Source organism: Rhamphochromis sp. 'chilingali' (assembly GCF_963969265.1).
Source record: "Rhamphochromis sp. 'chilingali' genome assembly, chromosome: 19".
Lineage (NCBI taxonomy): Eukaryota > Metazoa > Chordata > Actinopteri > Cichliformes > Cichlidae > Rhamphochromis > Rhamphochromis sp. 'chilingali'.
This window is the reverse complement of record NC_137946.1, coordinates 8063303-8087433: the sequence shown is the minus strand read 5'-3', so window position 1 is coordinate 8087433 and position 24131 is coordinate 8063303. Positions and strand designations below refer to the sequence as shown.

The 24131-nt window shown below is 38.6% G+C and overlaps 1 protein-coding gene across 2 annotated transcripts; it reads right to left on the bottom strand.

Annotated features, from left to right (window-relative positions):
* Positions 1-345: 345 nt before the first annotated feature.
* On the bottom strand, positions 346-22962 carry LOC308386942 (flotillin-2a). Of its 2 annotated transcripts, none has more exons than XM_080866779.1 (11): positions 22752-22962; positions 19329-19410; positions 14698-14788; positions 8025-8148; positions 7692-7810; positions 7446-7559; positions 7195-7314; positions 6896-7110; positions 5617-5800; positions 4868-5017; positions 346-3491 (listed from the first exon to the last, which is right to left on the bottom strand). In XM_080866779.1, the coding sequence occupies exons 1-11, from the start codon at positions 22798-22800 to the stop codon at positions 3441-3443; spliced, it is 1299 nt and encodes a 432-aa protein (XP_080722905.1). In that variant the 5' UTR covers positions 22801-22962; the 3' UTR covers positions 346-3440. The 2 variants fall into 2 exon arrangements, with proteins under 2 accessions (XP_080722905.1, XP_080722904.1); XM_080866778.1 differs by lacking the exon at positions 14698-14788 and adding an exon at positions 14098-14188.
* Between the last annotated feature and the right edge of the window lie 1169 nt (positions 22963-24131).

The window sequence follows — 24131 nt, the reverse complement described above, 5'->3', positions numbered from 1 at the left end:
ATAACTCCCCATTAACTGACTTAAAGTGGACATGACATGATTGGCTGTCCCTCACAAACAAACGTTTGGGCACAATACTGTTAAAATCTGATTCGACGTAACTTTAGCTACATTTTACAGTTTGCATAGAAGCTTAAATTTCTGTATAATCTCAATATTCAGTCACACCTTGTAAGTTAACAATAATAGTAATTGTGTTGCACTTAATGAATTTTCATCTAAATAATATCCTAAATCCTTTATCTCAACTTTTCTTTTTTCCCCCCCTAGGCGTCACTAATACAGCAGATGGCACTGAGTGTGAGATGAAACCCTCCTAATTTAACTGAGACAGTGAGGTCAACAGTAAGTGGTAAAACATTTATTTAGAGGGTGGAACACAACGCAGAATAACATGGACACATGCTTAAAATGCCATGCTGGATCCAAGATCATGAGAAATATATTCACAATATCATTTTATAGAAGTTACATTTATCTCTGACAGATGGACATGTTTCACATGAAGACAGGAGTTAAGGCATAATGTTTGGTCATTCTCCTCTCAAATGCTACTCAGAGGTTGCCACTACATTGATAAGACAAAGCAAATGTAGGTATCATATCCTACATTTGCTGGCCAAAATAATGAATGACCTTCAAGAGGTCCAGGTTACAAAGGAATAATGCTAGAATGCTTCATTTATCATCTAAATACATACATACATACATACATACTTGTGTGTGTTCCAATATACATTAGTAGGATAGATGTTAAAGTACAGGTATAATAGAGTTTGAACAATCTAAAACAAAAGTATAACAAATCATCCCGTCAGTATTTCCGAGTGTATGAATGGTATTCAACTATCTGCACATTTAAGTAGACCAACATTATTCAACAAAGGCACTGTGTACAGAATTCTGTCTAAATAAAAGGAGCAATGCAAACAAGAAGTTGTTAACCATTTTGTTCAGATACAATGTCTTCTGCAGACAGAAATGGTGGTTGGTGAATGTTACAATGATGACTTTCAACGGTAACTTGCATGTAACACCTCCGTTACCTGCTGACTGAAGCAGACATAAAATAAAAGACATTCTACTTTTAAGTGAGTACTTTCGGTGAAATTTGGGAAATTTTCATGATCAGCCACATTTGGCCGTATGACCAGCAGTAAGAGGCAGTGTCGCGCCTGAGTGAAGAAGAAAACTGCCAGTGATCTGCTGTCCAGCTGAATTAAAATGAGGACTCTCACTCATCCACACTGCAGTGAAATCTGCACTCCGGCTTCAAACCGGGACAGTGAATTCATTATCAGCTGATCTTTGACAGGTCTGAATGACCTGTATCGGTATACAACGGCTTCTCACAGTAGGAACATTAAACATCAAAAGGTTCACCATAACTGTGTTTCAGGCACAAATACAACACTTTAACAACAGGTGGAACTGTAACATTAATGTGGGGAAAAACAGAAACAAGATAAAATTTGCCACAGACCAAAAGAGCCACATGGACGGTGTTTATTTCACAGAGGAGAGAAACAGTACGATAAATGATCACTGGCAATTTAAAAAAAAAAAAAAAAAAAAAAAAAAAAACCATTTGGAAAAGTGGTTAATGAATGTTCACAATATTGTTTATGAGAGGCACAAAATTAATTGAGAGGTGGGCAGGCCAGCTGTGCACAATAAGCTGGTTTGGGAAAGCAGAGAAGGATGGTACAAAAGTACAACATTTAGATTTAGGACATGTAGCAACAAAGGACCCACTGAGACTCAAATCATGCTAAGATTCTGCCATCTACAGGTTGAAACTTGCAAGTACATGTCAAAACTTCTGATACTGAACAATTACTTTGAACACTGACTTTTGTATAAAGGTGAATGAATTTATATAACCTTACAACAGGGTAACCAAATCTACAAGCAATGATTAAACCTGTGAAACTCTTAATTGTTTATCATCTCAAGGTCGCGCAGAACTTGCCAAGATCGGAACATGTTTAAAGAAATGTTTCATTTTCTATCACAGTAACAGACTACAGTAGAAATCTGACATGAAAACAAATCATGTTTTCTTTGACATGCAGCAGCAGAAACAGCTACAGATCCAGCTGCTCAGACCCCAACATGAACTTCACTTTGCTTTCATCAAACTGAGAACAAACCTGAGCACAAACACTGCGTACAGCGTTTACCATCAAATCACCTGCTTGTTTCCCAACTTGTGACTGACTGTAACATTCCTGCTTTGTCATTACAGACTGGGTGCACTGGGAACTTAACCCACAGAGGTCAGAGTGACGATGCTTTTCCTTCATCACTGTGGAGTTTCTCCTTAAATTACAAATAACACAATCACACAAGTGACATCTGGGAAATATGTTAGCAAGACTAAGTTTATCTGAGGCGGGGGAACAGGACAAAAGAAATTACACACACACACAAAAAAAGCCCAGACCCTGAATGTCCACCACATGCCATTTGAGGTAATACAGAACTGTTCAGTAGCCTTGGTGGGCATGCAGGGTCACTGTTGGGCTAATCATTTCCAAATATGGCTTTGTTTTATGCTGACATGTCCAAACGTGACAAAAGAGAAGCGGGAGCACTGCTGTCAGTATACGCATAGAACTAACAACATTCATCTATAACAGTGATACAGTCAGACAGAAATCCAACTAAAGCCAAACCGCTTTCGTCTGGTTTGGGCACTTGAGTGGTGAACAGGCACTGCACATAGGAGCAAGAAGACAGACAACATAACATCCTGCGAGGTAAGCCTTATCATACAAGTGACTGGTAACAGGTAACGTGTCATTGTATCTATATAATCACGGTGAGTACACTAATCTTTAAGAAGTCTGTTTAAAAGCAAAGAGGGAATTACACACTCTGTTCAGTCTACTGCAAACTACTTCAACAACTGAGCACTGAATGACTGTGTAATTAGGAGGCAGGAGCTGCACCTATTGCTCCATTTCCAATCATCAATGAATGTCAACACATCAGACAGGAACATATGCTTGAATTCCAGGCATAACTTAGAAAGCTCTGGAGAGGAGTACAGTATTCTGATTAGTTCTCTGTGTCTGAATTTCTCTCGCCTACTTTGCGTCTGGACTTTTTTAATCTATGAAGGATTTAGTAGGACTGCGAAGAACTGCAGCATATAATCCTGGCTAACTAGTGCAGAATATTAAGGGTGACCGTGTTTAAAACAAGAACTAAAAACAACAGAAAATACAAACAATCTGATCTTTCAGAGGTAAGGCCGCATTATTTTCTCCTTTAGAAAATTAAAAACCTCTTAAAAATATAAAAACCTCTGATTTGGTGTCAAGTGTTTCTGGTCAAAGGCAGTTGCATAAGGGGTCGAGGGCTAAACAAAGTTTTCATGCTTGAGGCAGATACACAGCAAATGATTGAGAATAACGAGTCCCAGGCCTGCTTCATCAGAAGGCTGCTTGGCTCTGTGGGGTGGTCATCTTCTGGAGCAGAGGTATCTGTGTGATCACAATGATTAGCACATTGGAACAGTGTTTAATAGACATCTGTCATGCTCACACAGCACAGCTGTACATTATATTCATCTGTCATAGCAACTGTTCCCTTAGACATGATGAGGTTTCAGAGGAAGTCACTGACATTTAACTCATCAGTACAGATTCACACATCAAATATGAACACTTAATTTGAGTATGTCTAAAAATATTTTTCTGTAATTACAAAAAAATGTAGTCACAAAGAATTAACTAGCTGAGACCACATCTTCAATTAAGTTTGACAGCATTTCTAGTAGATACTAGCAGATGGAGTGAGCATGAACTGAGGCTGCGGTTTGGGCAAGGCCTCAGTCGGGACTGGCGGCGGCAGATCCTCATGTACTAATGAGAATGAATTGGAAAAGGGAGGGAGGGGCGTGAAAACGAGTGCAAACAGCGTGCAGTGCAGAGGTTCATATATAGACAGAGAACTGGAAGGGGCATGTATGAGGTGTGGTCCTGCTCCAGGAATTCATTACAAATATATTCATTGTGTCTGTAACACGAATAAACAAAAGTAATTTTAAAAAGGATGTAAAGTGTTAATAACTACAGTACAGTGCATCTGTTGCTTCTTAAAGCTGCCTTGATTTCTCTTATTTCGAGAGCCACTGAACAAGCTAAAAATACAACTCTGGCTGTGTTAACAAAGTGTTGCTTATTTACACAACAAGAGTTTCAGTGTTTAGTAATAACTGTCAGAGTTTGTTCATATGTGGGTGGTGAAATTCTCCATTTGATTTCCCAGACGGTTCCTAAACAGCACAGCATTCCTGTGCTACATTTTTGGGAAGTCTCTTAAGAAGTGAATAATGAGCTGACAGCATGGAAATTGCAGCTTGCAGATGGGGAGAAAAAATATTTATGTCTAACCAAAAGTATTCAGAGACTTTCTTTATTTATAAGCAATCATTACCCAAATATACAACTAACCATAAAGATGACATATAGCAGTAAACAAAAAAGTGACTTTTTGCTGCACCAAAGCCCTTTCAATACAAACCCACATATGGTGATTAAGTCTCTCGGGATCTAACTGCAGGCTTATGGACCCAACAAGCCAATGTCATAATTCATAAATATGTTTGCCTGAAAAGGCAATCAGTGATTGCAATGGAGACAGACAGCAACTCGAAGTATGACGGAAAAACTTATAACACTTAAAAACGCAGATTACTTAGTGGTTTAACTTTTCCTTATTGGCTACACCCATCATAAACATATGGCAAGTGTGTTTGTGTAATTACTTTCATTGACAGAAGGGGGAGAAAAAAAAAAAGCTCTGTACTATGTTTCATATTCAGCAGAGAGCTCTGAACAGTACAGTGCCTTCTTACCTTGGTGAGATCCACCCCAGTGAGGGCATTGACTGAGACCGGGAGTTCAGCTAATAGACGGTTCACTTCACCAGTTACACGGCTGCCTTCTCCACTCAGGATGACAATCTCATTGGTCTTGGACAGAGGTGCAGCCACTTTACCAGCAATCTGGAAAAAACAGTGTGAATACCAGTTTGAGACCTTCAATAACTGAGGACGGATTTTTTTATTTATTTTTTTCCAAGACAGTAATCATGTGATAAAAACAGAACAAACCCTTTGCAGCTCTGTTCAGTAAAAATGCTAAATGTTTAACAAAGTCTATGTTCAAAGTTATCAGAGAAAGACAGTATATGTGAGACAATTAATGCTTTTCTAGCATTTGTAAGACAGAAATGTTAGTTATAATTGTGTAATTGTTCTAAAACTAATCCTGAAGTTGAGCTGCTTGTTAATGGTTTATATCACAACGAAAAAAAAACCCAGAAACCATATGTCTACAATTTCTTCCTCATAACTGAATTGTGATGAAACAAAAATATTAGAGGCTGTCCTGCTATCCAAGCAGTCCACTCTGAAAAAGTCATAACCTTGATCACAGAGACCAGAGAACCTGCTAGTCCAATCTGCTAAACAGTCTGAAAAAGTTCATAAAATCACTTTGGTACTCAAAGCTCTTATGGTGTAGACACTGTAAAAAACAAACAAACAAAAAACACTAAACAAAAATCCACAAATGGCACTGTTTTTAAATCTGTATCACAAACCTTGGGTAGAGCCTCCAGGACTAAGGCGGTCTTGGCAGCATCGCCATACTGCTGGTAGGCTTCGGCTTTCAGCCTCATCTTCTCAGCTTCTGCCTTCCCCACAGCTTCAATGGAGGCAGCCTCTGCCTCACCAATACAGCGGATCTTCTCAGCCTCTGCCTGTGCTGTCAGCACCTTCTTTATCCTGACAGACATCAGTGTTAGAGGGACAGCAAAATAATTCTTTATTGGTTTACATAACCAATATCTCATTACTAATAGACACACGACCTTTGACATGCAGACATAAACAGGCATTACACATTACACGTGGTATATGTGAGAATGAATAATAAATAGCAGTATAATTAATATTACTATGATGTTTCTTGGGTGCTGAGCTATAATGTGGCATTTTTTTTAGCATTAGAAAAACACAATAATTTCAGATATTGATAAAGATTGGGGCCCACTGTCCAACTAATCAGCTGCTCTGCTTTAGGGAAAGGAGCAACAGCAGATTTCAATAGGAATGGGAGAAGTGTGAAAAAAATGTTCAAAGATTCAAAATACAGCATGAAAAGTAGAAACAGCGGCTGCAGTGGACACTTCACTGTTTTTAACACTCAGGTTCAGTTCAATTCTTGTAGGTTATAACTTTGTCTTCTGCATGACCGGCTGATGGACCAATAACAGCACAAGCAAGAGTAGCCCATATTATGTTTTACATATATGGTAAATGGCCTGTATTTATATAGCGCTTTACTAGTCCCTAAGGACCCCAAAGCGCTTTACATATCCAGTCATCCACCCATTCACACACACTGGTGATGGCAAGCTACATTGTAGCCACAGCCACCCTGGGGCGCACTGACAGAGGCGAGGCTGCCGGACACTGGCGACACCGGGCCCTCTGACCACCACCAGTAGGCAACGGGTGAAGTGTCTTGCCCAAGGACACAACGACCGAGACTGTCCAAGCCGGGGCTCAAACCGGCAACCTTCCGATTACAAGGCGAACTCCCAACTCTTGAGCCACGATCGCCCACATATATGTATATGTATTACATATTTTGCACACTTCCTCCATCTACAAAGCATTATTTACATAGTGGTGAGTTATTCAATTATGCCTAAAGAGACTGAACATTATATGGTTAAAAAAATGTCTTTAAATATAGCAAACCGCTATGACAGTCTCAGTTAAGAAATAAATGAAATAGCCCTTTAACATTTTCCCCCTCTCACTGAAAGTGATTTCTTTTTGACTGATAAGAGGATTTGTCAGCAAAGTACTCACTTCTGGCCTTCAGCCAGCTGCTGCATCTTGTAGGCTTCTGCCTCGGCAGGTCTCTTCACAGTAGCGATGAGCTCCTTTTCAGTGCGTTCAATCTCCTTTTCCTCAATTTTGATCTGTTTTTTCCTCTGCACCACCTCAATTTCTATCTCCTCCAGACGGATCTTCTGTTGCTCTTTAGCTGCCTGCAGCTCATATGCCAGTTGCGCCTCAGCTTTCTACAGAAGCAGGAATTTTTTTTAAAAGAGTAAACTTTCACAATTGTTGCTGACACATTCAACCCAACAAACACAACTTCATACCTTTGTGTTCACTTCCTGATTGAAAGAAGCTTTCTGCATTTCCAGCTCTCTTTTGGAGTCAGCCATTTTGGTGTCTGCGACGAACTTGACATCCATCATTTCTTTCTTACATTCAGCTTCCTGTAAAAGACAGAGTGCAACAACTAATGACAGAGAGATGGATCAGGTGCTGTATGGTGGTTTCTTAATGTAATAATAGCCATTAGCAATAGATGATAGAAGTTTTAACGTCGTCTTAAAGCTTTTCTTACCCTAATGCCAGCATCTCTCTCTGCCTCTGCTACTCCGATGTCTGCATCCCTCTGTACTGCAGCTGTCTGAGTTTTACCCAGCGAGCTCAGATAGTCCACTTTATCATATACATCCTTTAAGGAAGAAAGGTTAACACTAATGTACACAGTTCTAGGCAGTTAACCTAATGAAATTAAAAAGCAAACAAACAAATATTTGAAAAATAGAGTCAGAATAACATGAACTTGACGTTCTCTTTCTTATACCTTGATGGTGAAGCTGAGAATCTCGATACCCATGCGGCCAACATCAGGTGCTGCCACCTCTCGTACCAAGGAGGCAAATTTGTCTCTGTCTTGGTAAATCTGCTCAACAGTTAGCGTGCCTGGAAGATCGGTCAGTGTGTTTAGTGCCTCAAAAATCATGGTCCTGTAATACATTTGAATAAAACCAAACACACTGACAAATAGGGCCAATATGTCAAGAGGGGAAAAAAAAATCCTCCAATCACTGTCATAGTCATATGGCGCAGATACCAAAAAGAACAAAAAGCAGGAAAACACCACAGAGTCACCATATGGTTTGGAGAAGCTACCCACCAAGGATGGCACGCAGGTGACCCTCTAGGGTCTGCAGGATAACACTCTTGATCTCCATGACTGACTTTCCCAGGAACTGTTCGCAGGCATAACCGAGCAGTTCTTTTTCAGTCATCACCTTCACCTAACGCCAACATGGACAGAGAACATCATTCATTGTGCCTGTGTTTGTGAATACACAAAGACAGGCACAACACACAGGTGTGGCACACATAAGGACAACACATACTAGCTTTTAATATTATACAAAGATTTTTTAAAATCCTTTTACTTAGAATGTATTTTTTTTTCTGTTCACCTTCATTGCATCAGTAATGCAAAGAGCTGAAATTACAAAGCCTAAAATTCACAATAATATCAATAATAATAATAACAGTTGTTATTATTGTTATTGTTATTGTTATTATTGTTATCATTATTATGCCAGTGTGTGTTGGATGTATGCATGTCATTATGCTTTTTACACATGAAAAGAACTATGGACATAGTAATCAGCAAAATGTTTGAAGAACATCTTGTATGCTGTCAGCCCACCTAAAAGAGGAAGCCAAAACTGTCAGCCATCAATGACATGGCCAAACAAATGTTCAACAATACTTTCTTAGTTTGCCTTTGGGTAAAGTCGATCCACACGACTCACATTTCATTTAAACAAATTTCTTGTAATTGATATACTTATTTATAGAGTAAATACAATGCCGTGAAATGTATTTAATTAATATTTTTTTTATTTATTTTAACATTTTTCAGTTAAAACCAATTTCAATATTAGACAAAGATACCCTGTCTTACCCTGAGATACACTTTTCAGATAGGGCCAGGTTGTTTTGATAACTTTTTTCCTTTAATAAATGAAATCATTTAAAAATGCTGCTGGCTGCCAGTGTTACCCGTCAGCCTCCTACTACATTCACCTTTCTCATCATTTTGAAAATCACAGGTGACATCATTCTCGATTTATTACGTTCACAAGATTTTGAGAAAACTTGACCTCTGATTTTTAGTAGATGGACCTTTGGTATCAGGTTGAAAATCGTATGTTGTCTCATTCTCGAGTTATATTTGCCTAATATTAAAATTTGTTTGCCGATCTGAAACATGTCAGCACGATACAGATGCAAAAATCTAAGAAATTGGGAAGGGAGTAAATAATTTTTTTACAGCATCTCTCCATTTACAATAAAAGTATTTTGGAAATGTTATTATGGCTTTTACAGAATACATGGCCGTCTAATGTCAGATGAAGTCAGTATTCTGCTTTTAGATTTTTTGCTCTTCTTAAATGCAAGGACTTAGATTTTCACATCAATGTTGCACAGGTTAATTCAAATATATAGAAATAAACAGGGGAGAAAAATATGATGGACACGTAACATTTAAAAAAAAAAAAAACAACAAGAAAGAAACAAAGAAAAATGAATGTCACTGACCTGAGGTTTAAAAGATAGAAACAGTCAGTGATAGAAAGAGAGATCATTTACAAACAGACAGTCATGTAATCAAAAAATGGGTTAAAAAGGTTTGGGATAAAATTGTTGTCCATCAGAGCTGTAAGAAAAGAAAAGAGTGAGCTGGGTCCTTAGGCGAGAGGTCTGCACACGGGTATGTTTTACAACATGCACTCATAACAGAAATAAGGGCAACACAAAGTCAGGAAAGACTGTCGTCACTTCCAGAAAACAGAAAAGGCCACAAGACAGCCAAGGAAAGCTCTAACAGACAGCAGGGGGCGCTGTGCAACGGCTGACATTGGAATAAAGACTTGAACTATTTTCATTTGTTGCCCTGAGCTCTTAATCTGCTACCTAGCCCCACTCCAACTTGTAACACCACCCTTCCTCCTGCCTCCTCTAAATGCACAGACTGTACAGAAAAGAATCTCAGTAGACAGTTTTGTTTTTTAAAATTTGTTAGGTCCTTCCAGTGCAAATTGACTATTAAGTTATCGAAGGATTCAAAAACAGTCCTACCTAAAGTAACAAGGCAAAATATGATTGAAGAATTCAATACAGAAATGAAACGCACATCCTAGATTGAAATTCTGCTCATTTCCTTTAAATGGATGTCTCCCACCAAGTCTAATTCATTTGTCTCTTTGAATTAGGAAAGACTTTGCTGTTACCATGGGACACAAATTTCACAGTGGCTTTGGCTTAGACTGGACCAATCTGACGGACACCATTATGAGTCTGCTGGAAGTAAACTGTGTGAAAGTGGGGGGGTTTTCAACTCCAGACAGTGGCCTCATTGTCAGCACACATGTAGAAAAACACAGAGAAGAGGAACATACAGTGGCAAAATGGTGGTCAAAACAGAGAACTGATAATGAGGCGTCATCATTCAAACAAAAGAACTAATGGCATGCGGGCAAAGAAAAAATTCAGGAAGTAATTAAGAGCAAGATATGGAAATGCACAAAACACTGTGATGATACGTACATTTTCTTAAACAGAAAATCCACAAAATAATTGCTTTCTATTACAAATTAGAACTCAGTCAACATTTGTGCTTAAAAAGTATCTACAAGGCAAAATAAGACATTCTGGAGTCTTGACTCTGTTTGTAGGCAAAGTCCAAGGCCAGGGAGCGCTGCCTGGCTACATGGGTTTTGATTTGTACTTCAGCATCTGTGGCATTAATGTGACTGACAGAATGAAAGCAGCTGTGCAGTATTGTGCTTACTTTACTTCATGCACTGCTTTAAGCGAGGTTATGAAGTTTGCTTTGTGTTACACGAAATAATTAGTTCACCAATGCAAATATTCTCTACTATTTTTGAATTACCATAAGCTGACACACCAGGGCGCAGTTAGAATTGGTTTGAATAAGCAGAGAATGATTAGAGTGAAGAGTCAACAATAAGTTTTTGCCATCATAAACTGGGGAAAGAAAAATCCTGTACATGCTGCTCTGCAAGTAAAACCTTCACTTGTGAATAAATGAGCAGCTGAAAGTAGCTTTAAGTAATACATTTAAGACAGCAAAAATAATGTGAAATGTTGATTTAAATGGTGCTACGTAAAAGGCATAGGGCATAAAGAAGCTATTAGTTAAAAAGTCAGCCTGTAGCCCCGCTACTCCTCAATTTCTTCTTCTAGTAACAAAGAGACAATTGCAGAGGATAAGACAGTTTGCTTCTATTTTCACTACAAACAGTGCCAATCAGCATCAGGCACGTGTAGAGGCAATGCTGAACTATCGGTCTTGTAGCCTTGGTATCGCTGAAGTCACTGTTATCCTGATGTGCAGTATGATTTTTAGGAGGGCACCTATGGTGTAAGCCAGGGGTCGGCAACCTGCGGCTCTTTAGTCCTTATACTGCGGCTCGGCGTGGTTTGGGAAAATAAATTTGAAGTATTTAGCTGAACTGTATTTTATTTATGTTAGTTCTTTTTTTTAAACTTGTACTCCTAAATTGGAAGATTACTGTGATATTGAAATATAAAAATAAAATTATATTTTATTATTTTTTATCGCTCTAAATAAGCGTCACACTCGCGGAAGCCGGTATACCTGCCGAAATGGCGTGCATTTATCGAGACTTTCAACCCCAGGTAGGCCAATTATGGATCTTCGGATCCACATTATGTCAGCAGCTGTTCTCCACCATGAACTATGTTAAAAACAAACACTGCTCACGCCTCATAGATGACAGCTTACAGTCCTGCGTAAAGATGAAAGTGACTTCGTACAGCCCCGATTTGCAGACGCTGTGCGCATATGGGAAATGCGCAGAGGTTCAGGAGCAGAAGTCCCATTGTAAACATATCACAGCAGACCCGATGATGTTTGCATGAACACGCTTTTCAGCATCTCTTTATTGACCACTTTTCACACACGGTTGCTGTAGCATACAGCTGTAGCTTTTCAGCTCACAGCCCGACACACACCAACAACAGCATAGATGGCACAGACGTTAAGGCAGCGAGGCGTGATTGCGGGTGCCGCTCAGGTGCGTCCGCCTCCCTTTCAGCGGCGCTGCAGACCACGCCCCGCCACACATCTTAACCTGGTAAAATACATATTTAGGCAGAATTTTGCAAATATCTATTTTTCTTCTTTTTTTTAGCAGCATAGTGCTTTTTTTCCCCAATTATTTTTTAAAAGTCAGGTCAAGGCTCCAAAAGCCCAAAGGCGATATAAGGGTGGCGGCTCACAATATTTTTTGTTTGCTACATGGATCATTTTAGTTCAGCTGGGTGTCTTTCCTTTCGTTATATTTCTTTAAGAGTTCAAAATGTGTTAATTACATAAATAAAATCTAACTTTCTCTATAGCACTTCATGGATTTCATAAGCAACACACCTTAGTTCTTCACACAAAGCATAAAGGTAAAAAACAATATATACAGTGTTATCTTAATTTGAAACGGTATGAACAAAATCTGATGTGGTATCTCTGTTGGTTCATCTGGATGGTGTAACAGGAAAGTGCTCAGGTTTTTTCTTTGTTATAGAGTGAGGCAAGTGTCTTATAATAAAAGTTGACTCTGTGGTTTTAACACAGGGGTCTAAGTATGAATAAATAAATAGAGATTATATAAATCTGGACAATTTACCCTTGAAGCATGTCTCCTTGGGCACCTTTGGAACACTGCAGCTGCTATTGGTAGCTCAGTACCTGGGGGTCCTGTTCTAACCATTTTACAAATATTATTTACATCATCAGAACAATTGAAAAAAAAAAAATCAAACACAGAAATTTCAGGTGTGTCTGCATTTTCATGAGGACTTTAAGTAGTTTAAGACAGAAAACATCAACTTCTGTAAAACTGACATGACTGTCATCTCAGACCACTGAAAAGTGGAACTCGTCCTACGATCCACAGACTAAAGAGGACTTTTCTTTGAAAGAATCTATAATGTTCATGCCAGGCAGTAAGGCCTAAATCTGGGCTGGTAGTAAGAGCCTGCATTATGATCCACAATAATTTAGAGTCCTCTATCGCAGTGTTTCCCAACCACTGTGCTGCAGCACATAGGTGTGCCATGAGGGGATCAAGGGGTCATGGAAGATTATCTGGTTTCCCCTGATTGGTACTCTAAGCAACTGGCTTCTTCTTCCTCCAATTAAATGGGTTGCCGACTGCCAGTAAAACAGAAGACGAAGAAAAAAAATGACGTAGTCATGCTGCGAGTGAGACAAAGCAGCACATAATAGCAATAGATGAATATTTGAAAAGAAAAGGTAGTCAATCTGGGTCCTGGAGACAATTCCGACCCAGTTGAAGGCCATAGCATGAGTAGTGGTCAGAAGAAAGAAAAAAGTTATGGTGGGGACAAACCGAGCCAATTCTGCTATACCTGGTGTGCGGGGCGCACACTGAAGAGGCACAAATGAAAAAGCTAAGAGCACAATTCCCACAGAGCCTCTGAGAATAGCAGCTGCACTGGAAGAAGTCTGGAGGTGCGCAAGAAGATGACTATTTAAAAACTCCCCTGCAAATTCCAGTGACACCTAGTGCAATAATATGGATCCAACATATGATACACTGCTTCTCAGATGTTTTGGTATTGTGACTACCCAAGTTATTCTTTAGCGTCTGTGAATTTTAAACAAAAATGTGACAGACCCAGAACTGAATAATTAAAAAAAAAAAAAAAAAAAAGCAGAAATAAACAGCATACAAAATAACATAATATACTGAGATTGACCACAAAACACCAATTAGGCTTTTCATAGACCCATTTTTGTGTGCCATGCTAATTCACTGAAAGACTGAAAATAACACTGTATCATCAGCATAGAAAATTGGTGGGGGTGTACTGCTGCAGGGAGCAGTGGGGTGACAAATTACAAATCAGAAAATCAAGTTTGAAGACTCGGACACAGAATACCAGCTGAAGTTGTATAATATTGCCTATGGTTTTACAAAAATAAATAAGGAAGCATTTGACACAGTGCTATTGTCAATTCGACTCCAGCTTGGTCAGATTATGTTACACATACGCACTTGAGACCCCTGTATGAAATACCACCTCAGCTGTGATTAGAGGCTGATGCCAGAGAAAGGGAGGGAGGGAGGGGTTAGTGAAATCTGAACTGGGAGTCCCAAAAATGTGTGGTGATTTACCTGAGCCACCCCAGTGACAGTAATAGCTACACCCTCCGCTGTCTCTACATCATCACACTTGGGCTGCAGGGTCATAATCTCAAGCGTTATCCTGTGAAGAATGTGGAAAAATATAAAATAAAAATTGACATGATCTCAGGGAAAGCAAATGAGGGGAAGGGACTGAACACAAGAAAAGAAAAACAAGACAAAGTGAAACCATTCACCCAAGGACTCCAGATCACTAACAACGGAGCAAAATGAGATGCCATCCACAATCCAATCGATTTTGCATTAAGGAGTTGCATTTGATTTAAAAATTAGCCTTATTATATTAGTTGTGATTGGTCTCTGGACTTCTGATATCCTCTTTTTAATTTCTATAGCATTCATTTAGAGGCCCCGTTGCTGAAGGTGACTCAGAGCACAGCATTACAGCAAAGTTATTAACAGCTGACTGTCTCCTCTGACTGCAGAAGAAAGAAGAAAAGAGGATGAAAACACACAGACAATGTTAGCCGATTAGCTGAACCATCACCTTTTGTCTTCCTTCGGCCTCAAACACCAGCCACTGCTTTTTTTTTTCTTTTTTTTCCCCCCCAGCCTTCTGAAATGCATTACCTGAGCCACCCCTGTCACATCCAGGGGTACACCCTCCGAGGTTTCGATATTCTCACAGCGACAGAGGATGGTCATAACCTCCAGAGACATTCTACGTAGGCAGGCAGGCAGGCAGGCAGCGGGGATAGCAAAGGCAAAACAGTAAGTTGGACAACAGCTGTTAGGAATAACAGTAGCGAAGGTCAAGAGGCAGAGAAAAGAGAGAAAGGGCAAAACACAAAACTTGCCCTTCTGCTTTGCTGGTTTTAAGCCTGTTTTACATATGATGTGCTGCTGATGATACCGCTTTTAAAACCATAATTTCTGTCATAGTCGCTGTTATAAACAATTTAAATGAAGTGTGATAACACACAACATCACTAATGGAATCAAGCCAGTAGGGCTGGGCGATATGGCCTAAAATCAATATCACGATAAATTGAGCAGTTAACCTCGATAACGATAAATGGACGATAACCACCCCAAGTGCCAAAAAAAACAAACGTTTTTTTTTTTTTCATTTAATGGGGCTGTGGCAGGCAGCATAGTTCCTCCAGTTATTTTGATAATATTATTCCCCCTAGACCTATTAATTGCAATTATATTATTACCACTTTAAAGGACTGTAAAATGTCACTGAAAATAAATGAAGACAATAGTAGTAAGTACTTTTAGTGGTTAAGATTTATTAACTGAACAAAATAAAAAGTGTAGGATACAATATGTAACCATGCTCTCTAAAAAATGTGTATCCCTTGTAAACAAAATAGTTTAATAATAAATATGTTTCACATTGGCTATTCACAAAGTAAACAATGATTGTGCAAATGTAATGCCATCATGGACAAAGGCCTATCTCTGCTAAGGCCTTGAGGTACTATAACTTGTAAACAAATAATGTCACAAACACAAATGTCAATTGAACACAGAAAAAACTATAATAAATACTAAGCACTGCCATGTGACTAGTGAAAACTATAAACTCTTAAACAAAAACTTGTGCTGCAGGTGGTGGAAGAGGTTGGTTGTGTTACCTTGACTTGACGCAACAGTCTTTTTGCAGAGTTTACATTTAACAATTTTTTGATCAATATCATCCTTGTTGAATCCAAAATGTTGCCAAACAATTGATGATGCATTTTTTTTTGTTAACAAGCGTCTCCTCTTCCTCCTCCACCAGCTCTACCTCCGTCGCTGCTGCTTCAACATTTAAATCGTCCTCCATTTGTTCACCCGTGTCTCGTCTTGTTATGCTGGGCTTACACTGTGCGATTTTTGGCCCATTTTGAGCCGATTTTTGAGTCGTGCGACCGTTTTGGCGATCGGCCCGATTTTGGCCTTCATCGTGCGTCATGCATCGTATAGTATACGTGGGGTAACGAGAAGCGATTGACACCTCACGACGAGCTCCCGATCATCAATCGCTTGGTCGTGAGTTTGTCACACTGCGCACGCGCAAACACAAATGTCAGCGAAAAAGACGGCGCAGCACGGCAGTGCAGCGTGTGATCTGGACACAAGCGATGGAGGCACAATTTGTAGAACTTTGGAAAGCTCATCCGAGCCTTTTCGATGTGGCCTCACAAAATTATCACGACCACAACCACCGTGAAAATAGTTGGATCTACATTGCTGCTCAATCACAGCTGCCTGATCAATGTTTTTCATTAGCAATTTAGCAAAGTTGATGGTGGTGGTGTGCGTGTCTGTGTGAGTGAAAGACAGAGAGAGCGAGCGACAGAATTTCTGTTATAACCTTCATTTTATGGACGCACAGTGTGAGCACTCAGGTCGCATCAGAGCATCAGTATAGTGTGAGACCCTGCATCGTGACCTATGAACTTCTAACCCCTGCGAGTCAATCGTACAGTTTGAGCAGGAGCTGAATCGCGCGACTGAAAAAAAAAATCGCACAGTGTCTGCCCAGCATAAAAAGGTAGTAGAGTCATGTGACTCCACCCCGTCAAGTCTGTAACGTAGCACAGCATCTTAAAGGGACATGAACATCGCCAACCTGCACATGCCTTTTCCTTTTTTTTAAAATACCGAATTTACCGACATGGGCAAAATGACGTCGATGAGAGTCATAAATTTCGGTAACGATAAATTTTTGATATATCGCCCAGCCCTACAAGCCAGTGTTAACAGGATCCTTGATCCTTTACGTTTGCATCACAAATACACAGGAATGTCCATTACAAACGATCCTATCCCGTGCTTCAACACTGAACTGTTTACATATGACTATGTTTCAGAGCAGATAAAAGAGGCTTACCACCCTTGTATTATGATAAACACACTACATTCATACCAAGTTGTTTGGGTCAGTTTCAGTCAAAGACATGGGAGGATGACTGCAGCAACACTGGGAACCAGAGACTCTGCTGAACAGCTCCACCTCCCTTTCTTTCCAAGAGAACTGGATCAATGAGTGAGGAGCCTCAACTCAACATTAACAAGATTACTGCATCACAAGCAGGAAGTCCTCCACCACCACCAGCACCATAATAATGCTGTCCAGCTACTGGCTTATGCACACAGGGCTGTTAGCAGACATGATGACTACTACTCTGAGTGGCACAAGATCCTTCCTGCTGCTCTTAATAATATTAATACTAAAAATATAAGAAGGGATTCCTGAGACTACTTAACTCTAAATGGAGATAAATCCAGACATGTTTCAACTTTTGCATCTTGTTTTTAAGGTCAAACCATTATGTTTCCTAGCAACTAGAGCCAATGAGCAGCACTTATAGCGAAATGGGTGTGAAGGAGGCACACAAGGACTGAGAAAGGGCAAGATCAATATGACACAAAGCAAAGCAAGTTAGCAAAGTTGAAATAAAGAGGCAGGCAAACAAAAGATAGTTAATATCAGGACTTCCACAGACAAGATGTATCAATGCTGCTTTTTTACAGGATTATGCTATACAGCATATGACATCTGAACAAAAACAAAAGGAGCAGTTTTTATTTCTTGATATGGAATATATATGAACAAGAGCCAACTAAAGAGCTTGTTTTCGGTTTCTGGCAGAGAAACAAAGAGGCACAAATTTAATTTGGTGTAGCTCATTATGAAACCATTAGTGAGTAGCTTCTCGCAGGTTTATATTTCCTTTGATGGCTTTTATTTCAGAACAGGAGTTTAGCTCATTTTCAGTTTACAGTAGTTTTACAAATATTGTTAGTACTTCTCCCTCAGATCATCATTATGAAACATCTGTTTGTCTTTCCACTAATGCTTCTTCATTGGGGCTGGAAAAAAGCAGACTATACTCAGCTGCAATTCTCACTAATCTGTTAAACACTAGTTTCTAATATTAGAGCGTTTCTATTAGCCACAAATAGCTTATTTATTCATCATTAAACTCTGAATAATGTCTTCTGTTTTGTGTGTGTGTATATGTATGGGAATATGTTTAGGTGTGCACACACACACACACACACGTTATAAAATAAAGTTACAAAATGACTTGCACAAAATTAAACTGAGTTTTTTATTAACTTTTAGTTTCATATAATTTGATGTCAATATATATTATTCATCTTTGATAATTAATGCACTACATTATTTATTTCCTATAGAGGCAATTCATTACATTACTACATTACATCATATTACATTACTTTTGAATTACTGCACAAGAGATCATCTGAGATTGTCACATGATTACCCGTTAACAATCATTCTTTCAAACTGATCCAAATCCTTACTGTAATGAGGACATACACAATCTCTTTTAGTGCTTCTGTTTTAATACAAAGTCGACAACACAGTTGTTTAGAGCAAGACCAAAGAAAACTTAAAAATCTATATGATCTTTACTTGTTAACTTTACTTAACTCACTATTGGCCTACTGTCACTGCAATACTGCTGCATCACTAACAATTACTGAGGAATTTATGGCTAAAAGGTAAAAATATAGCAATCTTAATAAAATATCTACATTCTCAGTATGTTTTAGGGCTAAAAATCACAGCCTGCACGTAACTATTAGGAAACTAGACTGAACTGATAAAGTATTGCACATTTGCACTCTTCTCCTCTTAATGATAACCATAACTGAACAACAAAAGTAATGACTTAAGTCAACTACTTATTGTGCACAAATATAACAGACAGACAGACAGACCGATAGATATCTGTCTATCTATTTGAAAATCCAAACACAAGCCCTTGTTACTCAAAATGCAAAGCTGAGATCTTACAGGGGCATGTGCCCTAATAAAAGGGGTCTAGCCAAACATAATCCAATTAGATAAACAGGAGACGTATACTACATCACCATGTCTTTGTTGAAATTATCTGATTAACTCACAGTGTAAGGTGGGAAAACAAATTAACTCTTGAATTTATTAACTTAAAAGATCTCTGAACAGCAAAACCCTGTAAAAAAAAATCCTATACAACTATTACCATTCATGAATATTTATAAATGATCTCATAACTTGCTTGATTATGGCTCTTCATATGGTTCATAGAGCTTTTGTGTTTGTTCTCTTAAAAAACCTTGAGTCATGACCATAAGGACATAAAGGTATTATAGAACCTTTTGTGGGGACCTGCAGATACCCTCATCTTAAAAGTTTCCTGATTGAGTTTGTGAGCACATTTGTTCAGGTTAAAGCTAGAACAGACAGATCTTACCTCTGGATGTCAGAGACGAGCCACCAGCCCCATGCCCAGCCTCCCACGACATAAGTCTTCTGATCTGAGCCACAGCAGCCACCTTTGGAGCAACACATATAAAACACATCACATGGCTGCAATCAATGTAGCAAAAGGTCACATGCTGTTGTATGTGACTTTTTCAATATGACATCCAGTCTGGGTTCTTTTAAACTTTGTGCACAAACCACCCGAATTCATACTAATGCACACTTCTAACTCTAGAAGCAAATTTAATGCAAACCGAAATTAGTATCACTGTTTTGAAAAGGATCAATTAGTGACCCACTTTTCTGTTCTGCACTCAGTTTCTAAACAGGATCATGTGTAGCTTTAAGACAGAAAACCAAAAACCCTTCTCTCAATCTTCCAACCACATCACCCACAGCAGCTACGTGAGAAAGGTTCTCCAAAACAAAGCAGGTAAAGGGTGAAACACTCAAGCTCTCATTTAAATACATCAGCCTCATGGAACCATTCTTTCTGATTTTGTGGGTTTGTTATTATTACAACTGTGGATTCCAAGGACAATTAAAACGTATTATCCAGTTTTAATTGTGCAATAATAATCATCATTATTGTGATGCATTCTGTTTTGCAATAATTCTCGTTTTGCCTTTCAGCACAACCTCTCTCATTTTGCCTCACCAGAGTCCAAGTCCAAATTCTGCCAGGCTGCTGTTTAGTTCACTTGAATGTTAGTTTATGTTTTATTAAGAGCAAGAAAATACATTTACATAAAAATACATTTTTTTGTTTTGAAGATATAAATGTATCCAGCAACCATGTTGAAAATGTAAGATCTCAATATTGATCCAAACAACAAATATAACCTGTTGAGCCACCTCATCAGTAAGTTTGCAGAACCAATAAAACTATTTTCAATATTTTATAAGCCATTACCCTCCTAACCTCTAAAAATGACACTGACAAGAGTTTCCAAATGAGACTGAGTTAGGTTAGGCAGCCCCTTTCACTAGCCTCAGCGTCATGGTGTAATCATGAGTGATTAGTGTGACATTCTCAGCTGTCACATGATAACAGAAAGGGGAGGATGGCCAGGAGTAGACTATCCTTATTAACACATACTTCCCTAACTCAAATACTTTTAGTAAACCGTTCAACATCTGAAATTATAGGTCTGTAGCAGACCTCTTCCTTTATGACGCAGCAGGCCTTTAAGCTTCCAACAACAGGGCACTTTGCTGCCTGACTGACTAACATCTGACAGGAAACAGCAGCACTTGTGTACATAAACCAGAAAAAGTACACACTATCCTTGGTAAAACTGTGACTACTGTGATACCATAACTAAATTTGTCTGCAATACAGGACATCACATTACCTGAATATTACTGTTTCTTACCTCAAAACCTTAAAATTAAATTTAAATTAAATTTGAACAAGAGGTCAAAATTTTTAGAGTTTAAAACTAAAGTAAAATTAGAACTAGATGTGAAAAACATTTTAGTTGACTTAAAAAGTAAAAACTAGACTTTTTAAAAAAATAAAAAAATAAAATAAAACTAACTAAAACAATTTTGTAAATGTTTAAATCTAACTAAAATGAAAAAATAGGGAGAAATAGTCTTAGTTTTAGTAATTTTTAGTTAAGTAAAATGTTATTACATGTTTTATTACTATTATCTTTTATTATTGATTTTATTACACGAGTCATTGGCTGTGTTTATTGATATTTTGGATGTGTAAAAGACTGCAAGTCAACGACTTTCAAAAAATAGTGTAATACCTGTACTGATTTTCCTCTTGCCTCTGACATATGCCCTTTATACAATAATAACTAAACAGACGAAAACTAACACTGAAACTAATTAAACTAAAATAAAACTAAACATTTTCACACAATAAAAACTGAACTGAAACAAAAAAAAAATCCACTCTGGTAACAAACTGAAACTAAACTGATTTAAAAAGTCAAAAATGGAATAAAAGTAAAAACTAAATTGGAAAAAAACAAAACTATAGTAACTCTGGTCTGGTCACATGATTATCAACATACTGATTTTATGGAGGAATGCTGAAGCGACAACTATCCTGCTAATGCATTCATTCTACAGGTCAATAAATCACGTCAATAAATGACACTTTAGGAAAACTACAAATAATCCTTTACCAGCTTCAGTTTTCTTGACAAAAAGCCATGCATATCCTAAATCACACTATGGAGAGATGGTGGCATTAATATACAATTGAGGCCATGAAAAGTACGTTGTGTTTTGGCCCCTAAACATGTAAACAGCAAAGCTATTTCTTTTCGACATCCGAGACTAATCGGGTCATAGGATCAGAATGTGCAACTCACACCCACTCAACTTTGCTCTTAAACAACATTCCTCGAAGTGATGAATTACATGCTGATTTTTGCACAATGGAAAATCCCAAAGTTGTTATTTGTTCATCACAAGAGAATCAGACAGGAAACGGCACTTAACGATTCAGTTACAGAGGCGTGCTGACATCTTTCCTGCAACACGTTCCCAAACCGTAGTTTGAACCTACAGTAGGATTCTCAAACAATCAATAGCGAATGCATGAAATTATTATTATCTGGTTCTAATATTTGTTTTGTTTTCTACATGGCCAGTAGCTTTTACAATTTTAAGGACTATATTCTGTGTACCCTGTGTTATGGGTATTAGAAACATCAGTGGTGACAGACGCAGTCTGCAAATCCGGGAGCGTGCACAAGCCCTTCTCTCATAATTCAATTAATCCTGCTGTAGTCCTGTAGGCCAAGAGTACCAGTGACCCACCAGTGCAAATAAACATCAAGTCCAGCTTCGTGTGGTCCTGTTCCTACCCTGTTACATTACGCTTGTTTGACTCTTACTAAAATGATCATATAAAGCCAGACTCGTGAGCACACATGTAGAAACCGAAATATAAACAGCGGAAACCAAAACCATCTAAAGGCTGCTTGACAAACTAGTATTCGTACTTGAACAAGCGTCACTGCAATCGGATGAAATACTGCAATAATAGAGTATTAACAGAGGAAATCGGCGGACCTAGAATATAAATTATCTGGGGAAAAATACAGAAAGATACACACGCTGGCTCGTCCACTTATTACCAAATTTCGACCTAACTGTCCAGATACATGTACTCCCGTCAACATGTGGGAAAAGAAAACATGGAGATGCGTCTGATTTCCTAAAGAGGCAAGGATCGCGGGGCTGTCGCCCGCTTTAGTGCTTCACATGGTGATTTTACCGTGATATAACAGGTCACGTTATTTCCCATTTTATAATGCACACAATAAAAGCCATTAGTTGCTTTTCGTATAATGGCTATATTAAACATTTTTTCGTTTCTTCTACTTCAGCGACCCTGAAGCGCCAAGCAGCTAAACACACATCGACCACGAAGCGTTTACGTTACCTGAAACCACAAGGGCCTCGTTTGGTCCAACGGTATGACAGTTTCCCATTTCAGCAGCAGAAAAAACGTGTATCCACACCTTTTCGACGCATACAAAACTCACTTTTTTTTTAAAACACCTTTTGCTCCTTTTCCCCACTATCTATAAAATATTTCTCTCACGCCCCTACCGACGATTCCTTTTTTCTTTTTTCAAAATGGAGATTTTTACTTTGTAGTTGCGTCACTCTATACTTAATGAGACACACTACTTCCGCTGATAAATTTTTCAAAATAAAGTCACGTTGGCAAAGCTGTGTGGTGAATACCGGTTTAAATTAGCCGTTTGGTTTTATTTTGAATATTACTTTGCTCTACTTATGTGCTTGTTTTGCGGCCACTTGACTCACGTGACCACAGCTCTCCCTGCCTTCTTTCGGGCCCCTCCTCTCCGGATCATAAGTTTAAATGTCTTCTCACGCAAATAACCAAAACAACACTCGCTGTAATTTGCAAGAAACACTCATACTGAGTGACCATGTCACATGATATCACATCCAGGCACGTGAGCAGAAGCCAACCAAGAAATTATGTTGGTCATTTCTCCTTCTAAAATATGTGCACTTTCTATATATCCCTGCAACCTTGCAGTATTGTGCAAAAAGCTCTTGGAAAATGAGAGATAAGAGCAGTGAGTCATTGAAACATCTGCAAATGTATACTGTAGTATATAAGGTTAAATGATTTTTTACCTTATATTACATCTCTGTTGAATGTTGGGAGCTTTTTAGTCCATTCTGCCAAGATGATCCCATACTGCTTGAGTTATGTTGAGGTCTGGGCTCTGGGAAGGCTCAGGCCATGACTGATAGAGCTCCACTGTGTTTTTTTGTTGTGCACGTATCCTTTTACTCTTTTACTGCAATAGCAGTGTGTTTGGCATCATTATGAAAAGTGAAGCCAGTGTCATGCAGATGCTTTTCGGCTGGTATTGCACAGTGCATTAGAATCTAAAAGTACTTTTCTTTATTCATAATTCCATCAGTTTTGACAGGATCCTCAGTATCACTGGCTGAAATGCTGCCTCAAACCATGAAAGAGCCTCCACTGTGTATTACAGTTAGGCATTGACAGTCATACCTCTGAGGATGATTTCAACCAATAAGTTTCAAACTTGTGTCTGATTTTTAGTTCTGTTCTCGTGTAATCAGGCCTTTGTAGACCTGATTACATGTCTTCTCACACAAAATGGAAACAATCAGGAAATGGCAACCAGGAAGTAAAGCTAATACAGGACACCACAGAAAATTAAATACAAAGTAAAAGAGGAAATAACCAGAACTGAGAAGGAAATACTGAAGGACCACCAAGACTAAAAACAGGACAAGCAGGCAGTGCTTG